Raw genomic sequence first — 24,006 nt, forward strand, 5'->3', positions numbered from 1 at the left:
ACTTAAGCTCCTGAGGGTTCACACTCCATGAGGTGGAAACCTGAGCCTACTGCAGGCACAGCTACCAACCTGCTTAGAGGCAAGCCAAGCACCCTTCTAGTCTGAAGTGAATGGTGTGCAAAGAAAAAAAAGAAAAGTGTCTACAATCTACTTAAGAAATCCATTCACGTGGCTGGTCACTATAATGTAGACTAACTCAAAATATTTCTTTACTATTCTACAAGATCACTGTAATAGAAAATTTTCATTTCTTTCTGTTAATATGAAATAACAATGGTTGAATATGACACTTGAATTTAAAGTGTATATGAAAGGGAGACAGATGAGAGACTAGTATAAGGACATGTACAAACATACATGACAAACACTGCTATATATGTTAACATAAAACAGTGATTTTCTTGCATTTACTTTTGTCTATGCACTTGTGTGTCTGTGTGTGTGTGTGTATCTGTGTGTGTGTGTGTGTGTGTGTATCTATGTATCTCTGTGTGTTTGCCTGTGTGTATGTGTCTGTATCTGCATATCTCTCTGTGTATGCTTGTATGTGTGCATATGTGTGTGCATGTGTATCTGCATATCTCTCTCTGTGTGTGTGTGTGTGTGTGTGTGTGTGTGTGTGTGTGTGTGTTCTCTTTCCTCTTCCACCCTGTGGGCTGTCTAGGTTGGCAGCAGACACACTTACCCACTGAATCATCTTGCCAGTCCTAAAACATGGTTTATTGTTTGTTTGTTTTTAATGCATATGAAAAATGCTCATCAGTTTAAAAAAAACACGCAGCTTCTCAATGAGAAGCAGAGAAAAAACAATTTTTAAAAAATAAATAACACTTGATCAGGTTCCTAGAACTAGGAAACCTCACAAAGCTCTTGGGCCCTCTCTGACAGCCATATTTCTTTACAACCCTAAGCCTGTAAATCGCCCCTGTAGAAAACACTCTGCTGAGCCATCTGTAGACAGGGTGGCGAGGGTGTGAGTGACCCAGAAGCCCCAGCGCTCCAACTTGGCCTCCTTGTGCCCTCTAAACCTGCATGCAAAGTGGCCACGCCACTATATGGCTTCTACAAAAACAGGTATAAAAGAAGGCACAAAATGGCCGTTTACTTCGCCATCTGTCTACAAGAAGAGGTGTGTCCTTGACATGTGGTTTAAAACCCACGCTGAGCGTCTGTCCCTGGAACAGGACAGTCAGGCTTCATGCTCAGTTCTAGAAGGTAAGGTTTTTTCACTTGGAACGGGGCTTAGTCGATGAAGTAAACACTGTTTCTCTTCTGCATCCGGTAGGTAGCCAGTAGAGAACTCAACGTCCCCAAGTCGTACGTGCACTTTTCTGAAACCAGCACTACCACAGTGCCCAACTCCGCCTTCACTGCGGGTTCCATGGGAGCAGATATCAATGGGAAGGCTGTACAGGTGACTTGTCTTTCATTTCTCGGCCCCAACCACAGTGGTGAGGAGTTCTTGTTACACTTGTTCTTTTATGGAGGATAAGACGGAGGTGAAGGGAGGCATAGCTCTAGTGCACTCAGCAAGTTCAGGCAGAGCCCTTTGTGCTTCCGCTGCATGGGCTGCTGACCTTAACCCATGTTCTTTTGTCGCAAGCTCCCTTGTCTTGGGTCAGAAAGTCTCTCCTTCTCACCCGGCACAGCAGAGCAATGCGGAAGTGCCATCTTGGCTTCATAAAGAGTTTGGGCCAAACACTAACTGCTCCAGGAACCCATTTCCTTTTCTGGAAAACTGAGGATATAAATACCACCTCCATCAAAGAACTACTAGTTCTAAAGAGCTACAGCTGTCACTTTCTACTCTAGAAAAGCACTCATGGGCTATCAGTCTCCCACAAAGGCCAGCTCTATAGAAAGGCTATGTCTGGATGAGAAGGGAAGCTTCCAGACTTTCAAGTGTCTCCATGTATCATGGGAAGCACTTTTCCAGAATGTTCTCTGCTGGGCAGGGCTTCTGGAAAGGTTCTGTAGTCACTGTGTTTAAGAAAGTTTCATTCCCCACCCATGCCAGTCAGAGAGGCCTGTGGTGCATGTCTGCATGTTAAAGGCTCTGACAAGTCCTGCAGTAAATATGCCTATTTAACATTGTCTTGGGGCTCTTGCTAAGCTTGTTTAACCATAAAAGCATTTTAATTAATATCATCCTTCTTTACAGCCATGGAACCAATGCCCAAGGAAATGCCCCAGGAAATTCCAGTTTTGCTAGGATATGTGGGTGGCTGGATTTATTTTGCACGTTTTATTCAGGCATAAATTTAGGCGCCATGTGGATATTGCCAGGTCACCTTTGATACATAATTAAGTTCTTCCTCTGGAGCCCCAAACTACAGAAAAAGTGCGGCAGGATCCTTTCACAGCCAGTCAGACTCAGCTGGCTCCGGCAAAAATACTCCTAGCAGGAGTGGAGAGTCCTCTGAGCAGCAAGAAGAACGTGGAGGAGGAAGAAGAAAAGGAGGAGGAGAAGGAGGAGGAGGAGGAGGAAGTGGGAATGAGGGAGGAGAAAGAGGGGGGAGGAAGAGAGAAGAGAAGAAAGAGGGGGGAGAGGGAGGAAGAAGTAGAAGAGGAGGAAGAAGAGGAAAACAGGTATTGATAAAAAAAATAAACACAGCAAAGTAAAGGCAGGTAGAGGAGTCCGTTGCACTGTGGCTCTGTCTTCCTGGTTTTATCTTTTACTGAGGCGGCTAACAATAACACTGAGAAAGAATTTAGCCACAGTTGGCATCCTTGGCGTGAGCTGCATCCCAGGCTGCAGGTTAGCAGGACACAGAATGACTTGAAGGTCAGCAGATGCCTGCCCCAAGCACAACCATCCATGACCCCAGACTGATGCCAGCCTCACACCTGCAGCCTTGTTTTGTGGGGGGCTGGGGTCAAACTCAGGGCTTCAGTATGCTGAGCAGATATTCTTCCAACTAAGCCACAGTTCACTCAACAACTATTCTAAGATTAAAATGATTGTATCTCAGGTCATCAAAATGACCACTTTGTGATGGAATGTTATCATGAGATCTCTCTGTCCACATTAAGGGCCAAAATATACTTTGAGTTATGACAATTAAAAGAAGTATAGGAGCCAGGAGTGTCAACTATGTGTTTAATCCCGGCAATCAGGATACAAGGCAGGTAGACCTTTGAGTTCAAGACCAGCCTGGTCTACAGAGCAAGGACCAGGACTGTCAAGGCTACACAGAGAAACCCTGTCTCAGTTAAATAGATAGATAGATAGATAGATAGATAGATAGATAGATAGATAGATAGATAGATAGATAGATGGAGTATGATGGATCTGGAGAGATTGCTCAGTGGTTAAGAGCACTGACTGACAGGTTCAATTCCCAGCGCACACATGAAAGCTCACCACCATCTGTAGCTCCAGTTACAGGGGATCAGTGCCCTCTTCTGAACACCAGATATGCACGTGATGCACAAATGCAAGCAAAACTGTCATACACAAAAATAAATGCAATGTTTTTAAAATCATGTATGAGCCAGTAACAGTGGCTCATGCCTACAATCCCAACACGCAGAGGCTGAGACTAAAGTATTGTGATTCTTTCAAGGCCAGTCTGGTCTGCATGGGGAGACACTGTCTCAAAAATAAAGGAAAACAAGATAAGAACTTCCAGCTAAAGTAAAGAGACTACATTAAAATACTTTTTAAACCAGGTACGATGACATGTCCCTTTAATCCCAGCACTGGAGAGACAAGGCAGGCAGATATATATGAGTTCTAGGCCAACCTGATCTAGAAGTGTGAGTTCAGGACCAAGACATAGTATCTCAAAAAAAAAAGAGGTTTTTTTAATCGATCCCTCTCTTTAACCTGGTATTCAGTTTTACATTTTTCTTTTTTAATTATTTATTTTTATTTCACACACATCGGTGTTTTGCCAATATAAAGGTATCAGGTCCCCTAGAACTGGAGCTACAGCCGGCTGTGAGCTGCCATGAGAACTGAACTGGAAAAGCAGCGGGTGCTCCTAACCTCTGAGCCAGGGCTCCAGGGCTTCCCCTCCCCCACCCCCCTTTTTTTTTTTTTCCTCTTTTTAACAAAGACTTTTTTTTCCCTCTGATCTTGGCATTAGAAAATCTTTGTTGTAAAATAAATAAATAAAACGAGGTAGATAAATTTGACTTCATAAAAGCATAAACTTGGGGGCTGGAGACCCTGCTCGCTGGCTAAGGTGCTTGCTGCTCTGCCAGGGGACTGGAAATTGGTAGGTACAGTGGGAGGCTCAAAAGCACCTGTGACTTCAGCTCCAGCATATCCAGGCCCTCTTCAGCTCTTGTGACTTCAGCTCCAGCATATCCAGGCCTTGGGATGAACATACACATATGTGTGCATACACACAGACACACATTTACATATATATAAACAAAATAAATCTTTTAAGATAAACACAAACTATCTATACAGTAAGATATCATAAATAAAAATTACAACACATTAAAGAAAATATTCACAACATATATATGAGACAAGAAAAATTAAAATAAGCCAGCCATGGTAGTCCCAGTACTTGGGGGCTGAGACAGGAAGATTACCATGAGTCTAAAGCCAGCAGGGTTATAGAATGAAGTCCTGGCGGAAAGGGGGAGAGAGAGAGAGAGAGAGAGAGAGAGAGAGAGAGAGAGAGAGAGAGAGATCCAGGGAAACAGTATCTCAATTAAATTATTGCTCCTATAGACTGGTATACACACTCACCTGTAAAACAGCTGCCATTAAAGTCTTCCTGGATCATTAATGCTTTGCTGTTTTGCGCTTTGTAGCTCTGATGTCCGTCTAAACATTTGCTTTTCAGAATGCCTGCCAGATTCTTATGGACCGTCTTCGGCCCATCATCAGGAAAAACCCTAAAGGAAAATGGGAGGAATGGGTGAGTGTTCTCTTTATTACTCCAGCCAGGAAAAAGCAATGTCATATACAAGTGCGCGCACACACACACACATACACACATACACATGCACACATACACACATGCACACATACACACACACATGCACACACTTGCAACACAAACATGCACACACACATGCACATACTCACAACACAAACAAGCATAAGCGCACACACATGCACACATTCATGCACACAGGTAAAAGCCCTAAATGCATGCACGGGTGGGCAGCATCCAAGAGCTTAGTGTTCTCTTCTACTTTTACACTGATAAGAGGTGTGTGTGTTCACTGAGATCCGACATCTCTGAGCCAGTACTTCCCAGAGCATAAAAGCAGCACACATTCTAAAGTATAACTGGCCAGGGGATGCCCCCCCTGTGCTGCGTGACCGGCTGCAGGGCAGGTCCTGTATAATGGAGAGCCCCTTACTAATTGGGAAGAACAATGCTGTAAGAAGTCATAAAGAAGCCACAAGGTGTGACCCGCTGTGGTGAGAGGCACAGAGCTCAGCCAGCATCACACCAAGCCCCTCCACCACCCAGCACGCTCTGTGCTGTAAATCTTTCAAGGAGTAACTATGAACTCAGACCTTGGTGCAAGCAAGAAGAAAGCCCAGCATGGAAGGAACTTTCATTACTTTCCATAAACTTCTATTTCTTTGAAACAAATCATCTTTTTCAGATTAAAATGGCCTTTGAAGAATCCATCAGCCTCTCAGCCACTGGATATTTCAAGTAAATGAGTTTTTTTTTTTTTTCCTTTTGGCTTGTATTGTGCTTGGGCAGTAGTCATGTTTAACCGGTGTTAATTTATGGTCAGAGGATCCTCTCAGTGGGGAAGGAAGAGAGGGAAGAGAGGCATACAGAAGCTCCTCTGCCAGTAGCCATTGCCAACCAAGTAACACCATAGTTCCAGAGCTCCATCCTACAAACCAGCCCTGCACCTGCACAGTGGTGGGCAGGGTCAGCCACCCAGCCATTTATCCCTTCCCAAGTCTGCTGAGGTTCACCTGAGACCTTGACCTTACAGTCCCTTGAGGGAGAAGGGGAGCAGGCTCCCAACTACAGGGAGGACACTGCCTGCAGCCCATCTGCCCTGGCATCTCAGGGCTCTTGCAGCCCTGTCCTGACCAGGCAACTGAAGGACCTTTCCACTCTTCCTTCTCTTCTCAGAGGCTACCAGACAAACATGGACTGGAAGAAGGAGGAAGGTGATCCCTACCCATACTATGTCTATGGCGCAGCCTGCTCTGAGGTTGAAGTGGACTGTCTGACTGGGGCTCACAAGGTAGAGTGATGCTTGCAGGCCCCACCTTCACAGATGCAAACAGATGTGTTGTCTGTAAGTAGCAACCAATTTGACCTGCCACAAAAGACCCAGGGACAGACACATAATCTTTGTTTTTGTTTTTTAAAGATTTATTTATTATTACATGTAAGTACACTGTAGCCGTCTTCAGACACCCAGAAGAGGGCATCAGATCTCATTATGGATGATTGTGAGCCACCATGTGGTTGCTGGGATTTGAACTCAAGACCTTCAGAAGAGCAGTCAGTACTCTTAACCACTGAGCCATCTCTCCAGCCCTGATTGTTTTGTTTGTTAGTTTTTCCTAATAAAATAAAATAAATCCTTTAAGTACATGACATTGTCCATTTTACATTTACTCCCTCTGTGCAGCTCCTGAGGACCGACATCTTCGTGGATGCTGCCTTCAGCATTAACCCTGCCCTGGATATCGGGCAGGTATGTAATGTCAGGCCATACCCAAAAGGACTCTTGTCAATCCCATTTATAGAAAGACAGTGAGCTTGAGGCCCAGCCTTGGCTACATAGCAAAACTGTATCTGAATAGATAGATAGGAAGAAGAAAGGGAAGGAAGGATGGAAAGAGGGAGGAAGGGAGATAGGGAAGCAGGGGGACAGAGGGAAGGGAGAATACGAGAGGGAGGGAGGCAGAGAGAGGAGGGGATGAAGGAAATGAAGGAAGGAATGAGTGATGGAATGAGAGAAGAGGCTTCAGAAAGGTGGCCATTGTTCATGTGGAACTTGAAAGGTGAATAAGAGTTTCCAGGCAGAGGTGAGAATAATCAGAGGAAAATACTCGTACAGACTTGGAGATGAGAGGGAATGCATTAGATTTGGAACAGTAAAAAGGCAAATGTCAGACATGTGAGGTCTCAAGAGCACTTGGGAGACCCTGAGAGTGGTTTACTGCGCCTCACAGCTTTCATTCCCACTAGAATATCTATTCAGTCAGTATTGTAGACTTCTCACCCACAAAACTGTGCCCACAGGTTGAGGGAGCCTTTATCCAAGGCATGGGATTCTACACCACAGAGGAGTTGAAATACTCCCCAAAAGGTGTGCTCTATTCTCGGGGCCCAGAAGACTACAAAATCCCCACCATCACTGAGATACCAGAGGAGTTCTATGTCACTCTGGTGCATTCTCGAAATCCCATAGCCATCTACTCATCCAAGGTAAGAATTTTCGACTCTCTGTCAGTTGGTAGGGAACAAATCGGTTGGCCCCTAACAAAAATACCACGACTGGGTAGCTGAAGCAGAAATTTGTGTCCCACCTGAGTCTGGTTTCTGAAACTCCCCAAATGACACACTTGCAGGCTTGGTTTCCTGAGTCCTGCTTTCTTTGGCTTACTTTCTTTTGTCCCCTGTACCTACTATGTCCTTGTCACACTGGACAAAGGCCTAACTGAAACACCTCATTTTAACCTAATCACCTCTTAAAAGACTTCATCTCTAGATGCCACCGCATCCCTAGGTACTGACAGGTTTGTGCTGGTGGGATGCTTGCAGGGAAAGAGAAGTCAGCCCATAACAGCCCATCTGCCAGAAGATCGTGACGCATGAATTTGCTTTCTCCTCTGAATTATAAATCCCCAAAGGCACAGCAATGCTGCTCACAAACTCGAGAAACCTAAGTAGAGTCTTAACTCTGGAACATGAAACAAAGCAAAATCCAGTGAAATGTGTGGAGGAGTCTCTGGGCATCTTGTTCCACTAGGCTGGGTCACTAAGACATTGTCTGCAAAGCTCAGCAGCTCAGAGTTCTCCTCCAGCCTTCAACCCTCCCCTAGACTTGCTCTGTCCTGCCACTCTCCCATACCAGGCTGGGGTTTCAGCAAGCACCACGCCAGTGCTTTGCTCTGCATGGTCACTGATTCTTGAGGTGTTGGCTCCGTGCTTTCTGAAGCACGCAACCTTTAAACAGCCAGTATCTCCAACTCCAGGGCTTTTGAGTCCCTCTTCTTATCTCTGTAGACATTCTTATAATGTGGCTTACCCACAAATGAACGTGTGTGTGTGTGTGTGTGTGTGTGTGTGTGTGTGTTTGTGTGTGTGTGTGTGCTTTTGCACACACACACATATAAATCAAATTATTAAAAAAAACTAACTGATGAATCTCGAAGCATATAATTCCCTCATGCTCTTCATTCAAACACACCCAACAGGTGCTAAGGAGGCCACATAAAGACAGGCAACTGCTTCACTATCTACTAATCTATTATGGTCATTCCATTTGGGTTTTAAGTTAAAGGCAAATAATCTTGGAGCCTGGGTAGCTCAGTGGTCGAGCACTTGCCCAGCATACACGAGGCTTTCCGTTCTGGCCCAACACTACAAAAGAAAAACATTAACTAAAAGGCAGGTAGCCTAGAAGGCACTGTGGACATGGTCTTCAGGACATGGCCTGGGTGGGAAAATGATGCTTTTAGCTGCCTGCTGCCCTAGGGTATTGTCACCAGGTACTCTCAAAGGAACCCCACTCACAAATTACTATGAGGGGGATTAAGTTCCAGCTACTTGGATACACTCCCTCTGAGGAGTGATAAAGCCAGAGAAGATGTATGTGTGCATACGTGTGCATGTGCATACACTTTTGTGTGTGAGATGAATCCTGAAGAACCTTGCTTTTCTAACAATCTTTTATGCTTTTCCTCAGGGATTGGGTGAGGCTGGGATGTTCCTGGGGTCCTCAGTTTTATTTGCCATATATGATGCCGTGACCACTGCCCGCAAGGAGAGAGGGCTGAGCGACATCTTCCCCTTGAATAGCCCAGCAACACCTGAAGTGATTCGCATGGCTTGTACGGATCAGTTTACTGAGATGGTAAGGGAAGTCCCTACTGTCCTCAGCCCATACATGGACTTTAATGTTCTTGATTTGGATGTTGTAACCATGACAACGTTGCAGGTCACGTCCATCTTTTTCTATGAAAAGTCTCCTTTTGCCTTCACTCACTGCTTCCTACATGCCTCTAAATGTCTTCAAAGGTTGGCTTGATTGTTTCAGACTCTAAAGAAGCAGCACACTAATAGCGAAGGGACATGGTAGATTACCTGCTTAAATATTTTATCAAATTGCAATTGATGTGGACTTCTGATTGCCTCATTTACAAGATCTCTGGCCTGCTCAATTATGCAGAAAGTATCTGTTATGTAAACTAATAGAAGTAATTGAGATGAGACTGTCAGGTCTCTGGGCACACCTCTCCATGTCTTGCTATCACACACTCTATAGGATACTGCTCTACTTGCCAGCTGCAAAAATCACACCCAGAGCTGTCCCAGAAACCATCTCTCATGGCACTGCCTCCTACAGCCCGCATGAATCATGGGTATAAAGCCCAATAGTACAAGCCCTTGAGGTTACTATGCTGCTCAGTGGCTCTGGGTCATCTCAGACTTAAGTTTATCAGGGTGAGAGCTGGGGTATAGCACTCAAGAGGCCCTGCATTCATTCCATCCCTGACACCGAACCAAAACAGAAAAGACAGGATCCAAGCACAATGACACACACCTGTAATCCCAGCACTTGGGAAGCTGAAACAGGAAGATCCCAAACTCAAGGCCAGCCTGCGCTGAGCAGAAATACCCTGTCTCAGAAAACAGAAGCATATCTATATGAGATGTGTATTGTGAAGATAGATGTGACTAAATGATTGAAATATAGAAACTATATACAATAAAAAGAAGAATTAATATCAATTTGTTCTGTTTTTTACATGCCTTCAGATTATAACAGTTTTTTTGTGTGTGTGTAATAACACTTTTATCTTTTGATCTTTTTTTAGATTCCCAGAGATGACCCTTCAACATTCACACCTTGGTCCATCCACGTGTCTTAATCTTGTGTCTTTAAGAAAAAGAAAAGCCATGCAGCGGATTCAAACTAGCCCCAAACCAGAGCAGCATATGGGTTGACGAGAATTTATCAAACATGATTTTACTGTTTTTTAGTTATTCTCTGTGATTAGGTTATTGTGTGATTACATGTTAAGATACAGATTTCTACAAAATTGTGTGGCAAAACTTAGAATTGGAAATTCTGATTTAGTTTTCATTGTCCTGAAAGTATGCATCATGGTGAGTTTTTAAACCTAGCTAACTAACCTGGGGTAGCTCAGGAGGGCCTCCTTGTGTTTTGTTTCAAGCAGCTATGTTTGAAACCCAACAGAGCTGTCTGTTCCAAAACTCTCTCTAGACTGGAGTCTCCCAAAACCAGCACACCTGAAAAACCCACTTTCCAGTGCTTGCCACTTCCTGTGGTACAGACGCTATCATAAGAGCAAGCAGTAAGTGCTCAGGGAACCTGGACGTAGAGCTGGAGACAGGTTTGAATACAGCTTGTCTCCAAAGGTGTGTGCTGGAAGCCTGGCTCCCAGGGTGGTACTGTTGAAACTGTAAGAGGTGGAGCCTATTGAGAGGTCATTGGTAAGGGATCAATGGTGACAGGAAGGAATGGACTAGTTCCCCAAAACCTGGCCCCTCCTCCTCTCTGCCAGTGTGAGCCATTGCATTTCTAGTGTGTGATGCCATCTACTGGGACAGAAAGGAGGTCCTCACCAGATGGGCAGTCTTGTGAACTTGCCTCTAAACTATGAACCAAAATAAAACTCTTTTCTTCACAAAGTACCAAGCCTCTGGTGTTTTGTTATAACAACACAAAACATATTTAAAACACCATCCAAAGTTTCCAAATGGCACCCACCCCTCCTCCACCGTGAACTAGGTACATGATACAATATTCCTCTCCTAGGCAGCCACACTGAGCAAAGCATCAGTCCAGGGCCACTCATGGGTTTGGCTTTAGCTTAATGGCTAAAGATGAAATCAGAACCACTTCTTCTTTTTACCACCAAAGTAACACAAAATTCGCAAAGGTCCTTTCTCTTTTGGTTCCGTTCTACCTATATTACATTGATTTTCCCAAGGAAATGCAACCTAGGGCCTCTCTTGGGAAAGTTAAAAGCAGAAATAAACAAACTGAATTGTTGTCAAGGAACTGTGTGCTCAGGGCTAAGGCTCTCCTTTCTCTAAACTCTGTAGACATCAATGGCTATAGCTGAGTGGTGGAAGAACAAACTCGTGGCAACTTTAATAAGTTTGAGACCAGATTAAAAGAACAGGCTGCTGGCTGGAGAGGTGGCTCAGAGAGTAAGAGTGTTTGTTGCACACACATAAAAACCAAGATCCTGAGCACCCACAAAGAAAGCCACCCAGAGCTTATGCCCCTGTATCTCCAGTGCTGTGGAAGGTAGAGAATGGCTGGCCACCAGCCTGGCTCTAGGATCACTGAGAAGGTCTCTCTTAAAGAAATGGGTGGAGAAGACTAGAACAGGACACCTAGTATACTCTTCTAGCCTCGATGAATGAACACACACACACACACACACCTCTTACAGTTTCAACACTACCACCCTGGGAGCCAGGCTTCCAGTACACACCTTTGAAGATAAGCTGTATTCGAACCAGAATAGATGGGGGAGCAGGACTCTGTACTGTCGGGGACTTGTGTGCAGAAAATGCTCTCAGCCACTACAAGAGCCCAGGGTGGGCTCGTCTCTCCAGCTCCACGTCCAGGTTGCCTGAGTATATCACACTCACACCAGAATAGGGAGCAGAGACCAGCAGGAGAAAGTCTTACTGTGTCCTACTCCAAAGTGAGGATGAAAATATGTGCCTCTAAATGTTTAATTCAATCTTTTAATTCCCCCCCAATAATCTACGTTTCCTAGAACCTAACCCACAAACTCATGATGTCAGGACAATTAAAAAAAAATAGTCTCACTGCACAACATGCATTCCTGATTGGATTTCAGGCGCAGTCCACATTAACGAATTCATGTATGGTACTATAAATAAACCTAACCAAAAGCCCGTAGCTGTGGAGGGGGGCATCTGCTTAGCAGGGAAGCAGCTGCTGCTGTTTTACCTGGGCATGATGTGCCTGTCCAGTTCGCCTCTGCATGGTTGTGTTTGTGTCCGTACACCGGCGCTGCTCTTAGAAACCTCTTTTTGCAGTGGGCAGAAGCTAGAGAAACTCCTAACTGGTTAAACTGAGAAGACCAAGTGACTATTAAATGCAAATAAATAAGACATCTCTGTCACTTCTCCCCGTCACAGGTAAGGTTCCAGGAGAAGGGATGTAAAGAATGCAGCAGCTGGAAAAACGGAGGAGAGAAACACACCGCTGTCTTCTGGGTATTGCACCAGTGGGCTTACCTCACCGGGGCGGTCAGTAATGTTGCCTGGGGACCGAAGTTGAGAACAACTGTTGATAATCCTCCCCCAGTAGCCTACACAGCCCCTTCTGAGGACTAGCCATTAAGGCAGAAGCTTCCATTCCAGCCCAGCCCAACTTCCTCTGTGTTCTGCACAGGATCATCTCTCAGCATCCTGTCAGGGAGAGCTCACGAGGTGCCATTCCTCCCTGAGAGTGTATAGATAGATGGATAGATAGATAGACAGACAGACAGACAGACAGGCAGACAGACAGACAGACAGACAGACAGACAGACACACACACACACACACACACACACACACACACACAAAGATGTCATCATGAAGCCTGAAATTAATATAGTGGACCTGCTAGTGGTTATTTCTAAGTGGCAGAACTGATGGTGCTTCCAGTACAGTGGTTACAGTTTTCCAATTGTTCCTTTATATATGTTGTACTACTTTATAGGTAACACACGTGATTTAAACTTGACATACTATAGATCATACATTTTACGCTGTTTCCCTAGTTCCTCTCATTTTTTGCCTGCTTGAGCTGTGACTCATTACATTTGTTCTTTTGTTAATTTGGAAATTCAATTATATCTCTAACTCTTCATTTCTACTTACCTATGAGCAGATATATATCCTCTACTGATGTTTAGAAAAAGGCTACCAAATATTGTCACCACAAAAAGCAAGTCTTTTCTGGACTCCTGCTATGTCTGTCTCTGTATTTCCCCCTGTGGGCCTGATAAGAAAATACTTAGTGTCTCGTTTACCCCCTCCCTCACCCCAGAAGCCCCCCTACTCCTTAAACTGCTACCGTCGTTTCCCTTCTAACCATTCACTGAGTTCTCTTACTACACAGCTCTTGGTAGAACTGTATCACACATTCTTAAAATCCCGGCTCTTATCTTTTAGATTACTTCTTGTCTTCATTTTTAAATTAAGGTTGCTTTTTGTTTGGTCACACACACACACAAACACACACACACACACACACACACAGAGAGAGAGAGAGAGAGAGAGAGAGAGAGAGAGAGAGAGAGAGAGAGAGAGAGAGACTAATCACTAGATGATGCTTTTACACCCTTTAATAGTGTTCTTACCTTTCTGTCCCAGAAAATGCAGATCTACTGCCCTCTGGTGCTCAGAGTTAGCCAAGCTCTTGGTGTCAAAAATGATTTTATTTCCTTTGCTTCACAAGGAAACTTACTCTGTCCTCTGGGTGGGGACTTCACACTAGTAGAGCTTTCCTAGCAGGAGGTGAAGCCCTGGGTTCAACCCCTGCACTGCATAAACCAAGCATGGTGGTGAACATCTGTAATTCCGGCATTCACAAGGAAGGCAGGAGAATCCGGAGACAAAGTCACCCTCCACATAGCAAACTTTAAGCCAACCTGGGATACAGGAGACCCTGATAAGAGAGAGGGAGAGAGACAGAGAGAGGGATAAAGAGGGGCAAATTCTTAGAACCTTGTGGAACAGCCCCCTCGTCTTTGGGTTTGAAAGTGGCCTCAGGTCTTTTATCTCCAACCCAGCCTGTAAATTGGGAACATTGGAATCTCTAGAGTAAAATCACTCTTCATCTCAGGGGAATACAATAACTACATTTCAGTGAGGCACAGCTAATTTAAATTAACCAGTTTGTTGGTTAGATGTAAGTCCTATTCTGTTCTGATAAGTACTTAGAAACTGCTTTAAAATAAAATTTAAAAGAATAAACTTCTCATTTGGGCCTGCAGGCAATGAAAAGCATAGTAGGCTTTGGCCATGTCGTGGGAGGGACGGTTGGGGGCTGTAAGGAGAGTCCCCTCCCGCTTCACCTGAGAGGTCTCGTGTGGCCAAGGTCATATGAGCTTGTAACTCACTTACTCTGTGGTCCTAGAAGATCTGCTCTCCCTTTTCCATTTCATTAACACAACTCACTGTCCATGGCTGCTTGGTACTCAGTCAGTACCTAGAAAAAGTGACACTCTCTAATCCAGATTCACAGGAGGCCCGAGCAAAGGTGAAGGGGAAATGGGAAGTGGTAACTTTTAACATCTAAGAAGTAATAAGTTGGAACTCACTTTGTAAGCCAGGCTGGCCTCGAACTCAGAAATCCACCTGCCTCTGCCTCCCGAGTGCTGGGATTAAAGGCACGTGCCACCACGCCCAGCTCCTAAAGAGTTTCTACCAGCTATTAGAGGGATTGAGTCTAAGCCTTGTATTCTTAATGAGTTGTGTGAGCACAATTCCTATCTAAGAGTAACAAAATTAATTTTAAATTTTGTGACATAAACTTTTGTATATAGACACAAAATTTTATGTCAATGAAAACTTTAAACCTGTATCAATATATAAATTCTGTACCAATGTAAGAAAATATAACTTCAATTCTTTACAGATTCACTCCAATCCCCATTAAAATTCCAACGCAATTCTTTACAGACCTTGAAAGAATAATATTCACCTTCATACAGAAAAAAACAAAAACAAAAGCTTAGGAGATCTAAAACAATCTTGTACAATAAAAGAACTTCTGGAGGTCTCATCATCCCTGATTACAGGTTAGGACTACAGAGCAATAATAATAAAAACTGCATGGCATTGGCATAAAAACAAACAGGCTGATCAATGGTATTGAATTAAAGACCCAGAAGTAAAACTGCATGCCTAAGAACACTTGAGTTTTGACAAAGAAGCCAAAATTATACAATAGAAAACAAGAAAGCATCTTCAACAACAAGCAGGTTTAGCCAGATGTCTGCATGTAGTAGAATGCAAATAGATCCATACAGATCACCTCCACAAAACTCAAGTCCAAGCAGATCAAAGACTTCAACATAAAACCAGATACACTGAACCTGATAGAACATAAAGTGAGGAATAGCCTTGAACTCATTGACACAGGAGACAACTTCCAGGACAGAACACTAATGGCTCAGGCACTAAGATCAACAATTAATAAATGGGACCTCATGAAACTGAAAAGCTTCTGTAAGACAAAGGACACTATCAATAGGACAAAACAGCAGCCCAGAGAAACTGGGTTGATATCTAAAAAAATATAAGGAACTCAAGAAACTAAACATCAACAAATCAAATAACCCAATTAAAAAGTAGAGTACAGATTTAAATAGAATTCTCAACAGAGGAATCTCTAATGGCCACAAAGTACTTAAAGAAATGCCCAACATCATTAGTCATCAGGGAAATGCAGATCAAAACAACCCTGAGATTCCATCTTACACCTGTCAAAATGGCTAAGATCAAACACACAAGAGACAGCTCATGCTGGTGAGGATATGGAGCAAGGGGAACACTTCTTCATTGCTGGTGGGAGTGCAAACTTGAACTGCCACTTTGGAAACCAATTTGGCAGTTTCTCAGAAAATTGGGAATAGGTCTACCTTGAGACCCAGCTATACCACTATTGGGCATATACCCAAAGGATGCTCCAACATATAACAAGGACACTTGCTCAAATATGTTCATGGAAGCTTTATTCATAATAGCCAGAAACTGGAAACAATCTAGAATGTTCCTCAATGAAAAGAGAATGTGGTACATTTACACAATGGAGTATAACTCAGTTATTAAAAACCATGACCTCATGAAATCTGCAGGCAAATGGGTGGAACTAGAGAAGATTATCCTGAGTGAGGTAACTGAGACCCAGAAGGACAAACATGGTGTGTACTCACTTATAAGTAGATAATAGCTGTAAAGTAAAGGATAACCATGCTGGATAATCCAGACCCAAAGAAGCTAAGTAGTAAGGAAGGCTCAAGGTGGGGCAAGCGAATCTCACTGAGAAGAGGAAATAAAATAGACATCATACGTAGATGCGGGGGTGGGGGGCGCTGGGGGAGAACTGGACAGGGAGGGGCGGAACAGGAGGGATCAAGTAAGAAGAGGACAGAGAAAGTACTGGGAAAGACAAGTGGAATTGGGAGTGGGTAGAAATCTCTGGGACAAGCTAGAAACCTAGAGCAATAGAAAAATCCCAGGAATCTATGAGGGTGACTCCTAGCAATGGGGAGTAAAACCCTTGACCTCCAATTTGTTCTGTTTACAAGATGTTGCAGGGGTAAAGATGGAGCAGAAATTGAAGGAATGGGCAACCAATGACTGTTCCAACGTGAGATCCATGCCATGAGAGTGAGCCCACCCCTGACACTGCTAGTAATATTCTGCTACACTTGGGAGACATGAGTCTAGCATAACTGTCATCTGAGAGGCTTCACCCAGCAATTGATGGAAACAGATGCAGAGATCCACAGCCAAGCATTAGGAGGAGCTTGGGGAATCCTGAGAAAGAAGGGGAGGAAGGATTGTAGGAGCCAGTGGGATCAAGGACACTACAAGAAAACCTACAGAATCTACTAACTTTGACCCACAGGGACTCAGAAAGACTGAAGTGCCAACCTGGGAGTGAGCTTGTATGGGACTGACCTAGGCCCTCTGCACATATGTAACAGTTGTGTAGCTGGGTCTTCATGCGGGACTCCTAACAGCAGGAGCAGAAACTGTCTCTAACTCGGTTGCCTGCCTTTGGGACCCTTTCCCCCTACTAGATTCCCTTATCTAGCCCCAATAGGAGAAAATACTTGTAGTCTTACTCCAACTTGATGTGCCAAGCTGGTTGATATCCATGGGAGACCCCCCCTTTTCTGAAGAGAAATTGGTGGGGGAAGGAAAGGTTGGGAAGGAAGGACTGGGAGGAGAGTAGGGAGGGGAAACTGTGGTTGGGAAATTAATAAAGTAAATTAAGTAAGAAAGTTAATTAATATGTTTATGTTTGTACTCACAGATTAGCAGTGCCTTTCTGCATTGGACAGCAGTTAATGCAGAGGCTGTTAACTAGCCAAAGTGTTGAGAATAAGTGGTTTTTGGGTGCTCAGCCCTAAATGGAACAACTGCATCAAACTCCTCCCACAGGCTCAGGGACATCTCAGAAATGGGAGTAGGATGCTATGAAATGCTGTCCTCTGAGCATGACACGGGCGGATGAACTCACAGCAGTTATGGTTATCCACACAAGACCTATATAAAATTAATCCAATAAAACCACTCAATATTCTAGCCCCTCTAAATGGAATCAATGGATTACAAAATTTTTTTTAAATTAAGGATATGTAGGTGGAAGGCTATGTGTTGAGGGTATAGATGAGAGGAATACAGATGGGAATTGGGGTAGAGATGATCAAGATACAATGTATACCCAGATAAAATTGTCAACATGAATAAGAGATTAAAGGATTCTTTTTAAAGTAGAGAAAACAAAAATGTCTGCTTTATCCCATTGTCTTGAATAAGACCTAAGAGAGAAGAAAGACTTTGCAAAAGCCTGCATCTCACTCTTTTACCACAGAGCCTTCCGCTCATTCTAAAGTGGACAATTTCCAAACTGTGTACCCAAGCACCCCAGAGGCTAGTGGCAGGGGTGCAAACCAGAGCCTCACAGGCCTCCCCTGGGTCTCCAGGCTACAGAGGCACCTTCTCCTCAATCCCTTTACATCCCCAGAGTTCATGCAAACAAAGTTTTCTTTGCTTGAAAAACTCTCTCTGGAGAATTTAGGTCGGTTTTCAGTTTCCCAGAATTTAATACATTTGTTTACCTGATTCATGGTACTTTCATATCACCTGAATCTAATACCTGAATCCAACCTCGGTACTCAAAACGGGTTCTCTCCTCTGAACGCTTGTCCTTGGAGGATTTAATAACAATGCATATTTTTGGGAGCACCGTGATACACGTGCTTCTATCACCGGCAGCTTGGGAGCTCTCACGTGGGGCAACCCTGTGTTCTCTGTAGCCCTCACCCAAAGGGGAGAGCAAGCTGCTGAACAGCACGGGAACAGTTAAATACACTCCCTCGGTGTTTCCCCTTCCGTGGGAGTGGCCATAGGAAGGGCCTGTCAGCTGTCTGCAGGGGGCCCACCTCCTCCATGGCCTCCTGCATTCTCAGTTCTCAGAGGTCAGCTCCCATTCACCTCTCAGGCTTTCAGTCTCCTCCTGTAGACGCCTCTTCTGTTCTGGTGGTAAACAGATGGGGGGGGGGACAGTAAGCAGGGGGAGGGAAAAGTTCATTGTCATTGCAAACGTGAGAACCTTCTCCAGTCAGCTAGTACTTTTTATAGTCCCTGGGGACACAATAGAGAACTGAATATTACATCCCTGCCTTCCTGGAGTTTACATTCAAGTGGAAAAAAAAAAGCAATTTTTAAAAAGTACACAGTAGCCATGTTAAGAAGCAATGAAGGCTGGAGAGATGGCTCAGCGGTTAAGAGTACTGACTGTTCTCCTGGAGGTCATGAGTTCAAATCCCAGCAACCACATGGTGGCTCACAACCATCCGTAATGAGAAACAAATAGAAAACCTATGGGCCAGAATAAGGGGGCCCGAGTGAGTGGGAAGGGAAGGGAGGGGGGGAAGCAATGAGAGAGCCAGCAGGGTAGACCACACCTTTACTCCCAGCACTCTGGAAGGAGAAACAGGCATGTCTCTGACTTTGAGGCCAGTCTGTTCTACATAGAGAATTCCAGGCCAGCCAAGAGCAATGCGATTGGTGTTGTTTGATGATGATGATGATGATGATGATGATGATATGATGGAGGAAGAAGAAGAAGAGAAAGTGGAGGAGGAATGTTGTCCATGAAACCAAGCAGGCTGGCTAGTGACAAGGGTGCTACTTGAGACCAGGTGGTCAGGAAAGGTTCAGTCCCGGGTAACAAAAGGCACCAGCCCAGTCAATCAAACTCTGAGCAAAGAGTTGAGCCAAAGTGATAACATCCACCAAGGCTCTGGGCCAGAAGAGTTCAGCCTACTCCACAAGCAGGAAAGGGGACAGCACGGCAGAACGGCGAGCAAGGGGAACCACAAGTAAGGAGCTACATGCTCTGGGCCAGTTCACAGGCTTTCTGTGGCAGGCATACGGAGCTTTGCTAAGTGGATTTGGGCACCACTGGAAGATCCTAGGTAGAGACAGACAACCCAGCTTTAAGCAGAAAGGAGGTAGTGAGGACTTTCCCCCTCGGAACAAGAGCACCTGAGTCCAGCACTAGAGGTGGGCTAGAAGGCTTAGCGCACTGGGTCTTATACCCCAGGCCCCAGAGTGCTATCAGAGGGTTTGGAAATCTAACCTGGAGGGCCTAATTCACAGAGATCTCCAACTTCCACACCCAAAGACTTACCCAATCTGCCCAGCAAGTTTTTTAATACACATGACTCACCACACAAACACATCTGTGGATCTACACAGACTGGGGATCCTCAAGAGCTAGTCCTTAGAATTATCAAGAAACCAGAGAGCTGACAGCCCTGTTGAATTGGGAGTGTTCTCTGGACTCCATGGACTGAGAAAGGGAAAGTTCTGGCTTGAAGCCTCATCACACAGTGAATGCTCATTCTAGCATCGAGGTTCTACTCTAAAGATGGTGCTCATGACCTCATGAAAGGTGTTCTAGAAGAGGGGGGAGTCGTCAGCTCTCCCAAAACCAGACCACAGAAGCAGCAAGCCTTGGGCATCTCTTTAGCTACACCATGAAAACAGCAGATGTACTTAGAAGGTTTTCATGCAGGCGCAGTATCTTCTCCACCATCGGCCTATCTGTACACTTAGCCTTCTCTCAACCCAGGAGACCCCGGCTTAGTTCCCAGGGCCTCAGGGTGCCTTGAACAGATCACACTTTTTCCAACACAATGGTCTTGAGCATAGAGAAGCAAGAAAGACGTGGAAGGGCCAAGTGAGTAGACACCCCACATCTTCACCTCAACGAGAGCACAGACTGAGCTCGTCTGTATGTTTTCCTAGGAGGCTTCATTTTCTCATAAAGAATGCAAGACAAGCAGGGGAGATTCGGGGACAGGATCTTGGGAAGCTTGCAGCTAGCTTTCTACTCGGTCCCTTTGGGACTGGGGCAGGGTGCAGGGTTTGAGGCAATGCACAGAGCAGGTTTAAGCTTAGGTTGTTTGTGGGTTTCACAGGATGCTCTCGGGTTTCAGAGAAAGCAAGAGAAGAGGTATAGGTTGCATCCTGAGCCAGCTTTCAAAGCCAAGGTTGGTGGGAGGTGAGGCATGGGATTAGGAGGCCCTAGACTTAAAAAGCCATGAAGCAAGGAGTTCTCCACTCCAAGCTGTCCCAGCTGGGGCTCCAGGCTGCCCGCTTCCACCTCAATCCTTTCTGTTCATTTCTGTAGCTGGTATCCGAGCCAAGAGGCCAAACTCACCAGAGCCATGCCTTGCCCAGCCCAGATTTCGGATGATCTGGAGTTCTTTGTGAACGGGAGGAAGGTAAGCGACCCGTAAAGTTAGCCCTGCGACTTGCAGCAGGAAACCCCTGACTCCAGGGGCTCCAGGAATCCGATCTGAGCCTCTCCTTTCTGGGACAAGAAGCTTAGCTTTACGAACCCATTTTGACTTCTCTTTTCTCCTCGAAGCCAACAACTGGGTCCTGGCATAGTGGGAGGCAGGAGAGTCTTGGGATTCTTTGCATACCCCTGGGATTCTAACATGGCACTTCACTGCATAACCTGATACAAATTACTTCACCTCCCTGAGATTCGGAGTCCCCCTGTGGCCTGTGCTTCCCACAGCTGTTGTGAAATTGGAAGGAAAGCTGCTTCTGTCCCCAGGCAGGAGCCCCTGAGGCACGAGACACAGAAGCAGTACGCCCTACTGCATGGTTTGCGTTTTTGAACTCTAGAAGTTTTTTATGAATCCATCTTTGTAATTCTGTTTATCAAATCAATTTCTCTAAGGCCATAATTCTCAACCTTACAAATTCTGTGACCCTTTAATACAGTTCCTCATGTTGTGGTGACCCCCCAACCATAAAATTAGTTTTGTTGCTACCTCATAACTGTAATTTTGCTACTGTTACAAATCATACGCATCCGTGTTTTCTGATGGTCTTAGGGGACCCCTGTGAAAGAGTTATTTGATCTCTAAAGGGGTCATGACTCACAAGTTGAAAAGCCAGGAGGCCCCTCTTTCCCTAGGTTGCAGTCTGTTCTGGGAATATAGAGACAAGGACAGAGCCTCTCGTGGCTACTTTCACTAGTAGCCTCCTTCCTAGCCTCACCACCCCTCACACGGGACACTGGCTGCTCTTAGTGGCCAAGCCCTTCTTGTCATGAGCCCCATTCTACTTTCCAAGGGCCCACAGCTTCTCTGAACTCTTGCCACCTCCCCTCCAAGAGCCTCTCGAACCTCTGCCTGCACACATGTCTGCACTCAGGAGCTGGCCCAGGAAAGCAGCCACAGGGCTGTTCATTTGCCTGCATGTGCTCTCAGCTGAGTGCAGCCTCGCCAGGCACCCACCACCACATCCTTCTGTGACAATCACTCATGGCTTTCCCATTGAGCCAGATCCAGTTATGATCCCAGAATGACACGGCTGTAGTCAGAACAGAGAATAAATCAAGAGATAGAGGGGAGAGGGGAACAAAGAGGAGGGGAGAGTGTTGTGTTTTATAAAAAGAAAAAAAAAATAGGAGAGACCAGAGATGTTTGATAGAGGCAAGGTATGGTGTGGAGGAAAGGGGTGCCTCAGTGGGCCCATGCTGAGGTATCCCTTCCCCCTGAGGGACCAGCCACACGATGCTATAGTACAGAAAAGAGTTTATTCAGGGCATGGGGAGGGGAGTTGAGAGAAAGGGGGAGAGGGAGAGAAAGAGAGAGAGGGAGAGAGGGAGAGAGAGAATAGCACATGGAGAGAGAGAGGAGAGGGGAATGGGGAGAGAGGGAGAGCAGGAGGAGAGAGCAAGAGTAAGAGGGCAAGAGAGTGAGGAGGGGACAAGCAGCCCCTTTTATAGTGAGTCAGGCATGCCTGGCTGTTGCCAGTTAACTGTGGGGCAGAGCTGAGACTAAATGCCAACAGAGAGGAGGGAAGGGGAGGCAGTCTGTGTGGTGGGAGTCTGTTAGATATTTCTATGGGGTGGGGTCTGATTACATTCTCAGTAATTGTTTGTAAAGGGCCTAGTGTGAGAGGAAGGGCATTGGAGGGTAGGTTTTGTTATTATTCTAGTGATGAGGTGCCAGGCCCAGTTCTCACCTTAGAAATATCTGCCTAGAGATTTCTATTCCTTGAGGTGTACAAAAATGTGTGTTCCCCTTCTGAGGAGAAAGGAAGAAGGCAGTGTTGGCCCACAGAACCTTCCTTGCCTGTCACACAGCTGAATGACGAGAGGTGCTCACATGACATCCCAGGGCAAAAGCAATAACTATGCTAAAGGATACAACAGGGAAAGAGAAAACAAGCAAGTTCCTGTGTGACTTGTGATGTGAACACCGCCTTTCCAGGGGAAGGATGGGCCCTGAGTAAGGTGTCGAGGCCACCAGCAGGCCACTCCAATGGCAGGGGACCAGCAGGCCACTCCAATGGCAGGGGACCAGCAGGCCACTCAAATGTCAGGGGACCAGCAGGCCACTCCAATGGCAGGGGACCAGCAGGCCACTCCAATGGCAGGGGACCAGCAGGCCCCAGAGCCTCTCCAGGACAACAGTAACTTTCCCCCACGGACTTTCTGCGACAAATTCCAGACCCCAGAGATCATCCAGAGTTCCCTACCAGGTATCCCAGAAATGGCAGACACATCCCACCCACCTCCCCTCCCTATAGGACCACTCCCCATCCCCTGAACAAACACATTCCAAGTTTAAAATACTTCTAAAGATTCTGTTGGGAGGTTCCAAAAGGCCGGGCAACAGAGCAGAAGTGAAAAATACAAAGTGCAGATATGTTTCAAAAGTGGAAAAAGTCCAGAGACAGCATCCCACAGCGTCCCACAGCGTCCCACGGCTTCCACCACACAAATCACATTTCTACACGGGCCTTGTGAGGCTCCTCTCCTGTAAATAAACACGGTTTCCCCTCTGAGCAGGTCTGGTCTGCTCCATCCTACCTCCTCCATCAAACAGATGGAGCAGACTGCCACAGACATTCTGCTGAGTCAGCCATTCAATCCCATAATCCCTCCTGTTTCCAATGCAGGTGACGGAGAAGAATGTGGACCCAGAAGTCACTCTGCTGGCCTTCCTGAGAAAGAACTGGACCCTTCTGATCACAGTTTCAGCCATGTTTATAGATGCCTTGTAGAATGTATGGAGTGCGTTAGCTGCTGCGGTTGTGAGGTCTCCAGCCCTGTCACCCTTGCCTGCTTTTGCTTTTGGCAGTGGCTTTAAGAATATCAGATTAGTTGGGCTGGTGAGAGGAGAAAGCTTCCCGGCATTGCTTACGTGTGATTGAATAGTGTGAAATAGAAGCTAAGCCGTACACTTGGGCTCTGCCATCCACCGGAGTGTTACATAATAGAGGCTTGGGTTGCCTGTGACCTGCCCCTTACAAAACCAGATTCTCAGATTCAGCAATTGGATACGACAATTTCTTCACCTTACATCTATTTTCTTACACCAGATGTCCCCACCATCTTATATGCTGGAACACAGCTCTTCATAATGATAAACATATTTTAATTAGTAAGCCCAATGAATTGCTCGGGGAAGCCAAAACATAAATAATGAAACTCAGGGACAGGAGCAACAGATTGATGAAACTGCCCCGAACAAGCTTTGTGTGA

General features: G+C 45.5%; 2 protein-coding genes across 4 annotated transcripts in view; both read left to right on the forward strand.

Moving 5' to 3' along the window:
* The window catches only part of Aox4 (aldehyde oxidase 4), a 58,204-nt gene extending 47,360 nt beyond the window's left edge, over window positions 1-10,844 (forward strand). The window contains exons 28-35 of one of the 2 annotated variants that reach the window (NM_023631.2): window positions 1,286-1,414; window positions 4,809-4,883; window positions 5,587-5,639; window positions 6,078-6,192; window positions 6,586-6,651; window positions 7,203-7,388; window positions 8,872-9,039; window positions 10,004-10,841. In NM_023631.2, coding sequence (NP_076120.2) covers window positions 1,286-1,414; window positions 4,809-4,883; window positions 5,587-5,639; window positions 6,078-6,192; window positions 6,586-6,651; window positions 7,203-7,388; window positions 8,872-9,039; window positions 10,004-10,057 — 846 coding nt within the window. In that variant the 3' untranslated portion in view covers window positions 10,058-10,841. Of the gene's footprint in view, window positions 1-1,285; window positions 1,415-4,808; window positions 4,884-5,586; window positions 5,640-6,077; window positions 6,193-6,585; window positions 6,652-7,202; window positions 7,389-8,871; window positions 9,040-10,003 lie in introns of both variants that reach the window. The other variant, XM_006496287.2, reaches the window with a different exon arrangement.
* Window positions 10,845-20,569: 9,725 nt separating this feature from the next.
* The window catches only part of Aox2 (aldehyde oxidase 2), a 100,939-nt gene continuing 97,502 nt past the window's right edge, over window positions 20,570-24,006 (forward strand). The window contains exons 1-2 of one of the 2 annotated variants that reach the window (NM_001008419.2): window positions 20,570-20,719; window positions 23,421-23,478. In NM_001008419.2, coding sequence (NP_001008419.1) covers window positions 20,663-20,719; window positions 23,421-23,478 — 115 coding nt within the window. In that variant the 5' untranslated portion in view covers window positions 20,570-20,662. The remainder of the gene's footprint in view (window positions 20,720-23,420; window positions 23,479-24,006) is intronic. The other variant, XM_017319653.2, reaches the window with a different exon arrangement.

Source organism: Mus musculus, chromosome 1 (assembly GCF_000001635.26).
Source record: "Mus musculus strain C57BL/6J chromosome 1, GRCm38.p6 C57BL/6J".
Classification (NCBI taxonomy): Eukaryota; Metazoa; Chordata; class Mammalia; order Rodentia; family Muridae; genus Mus; species Mus musculus.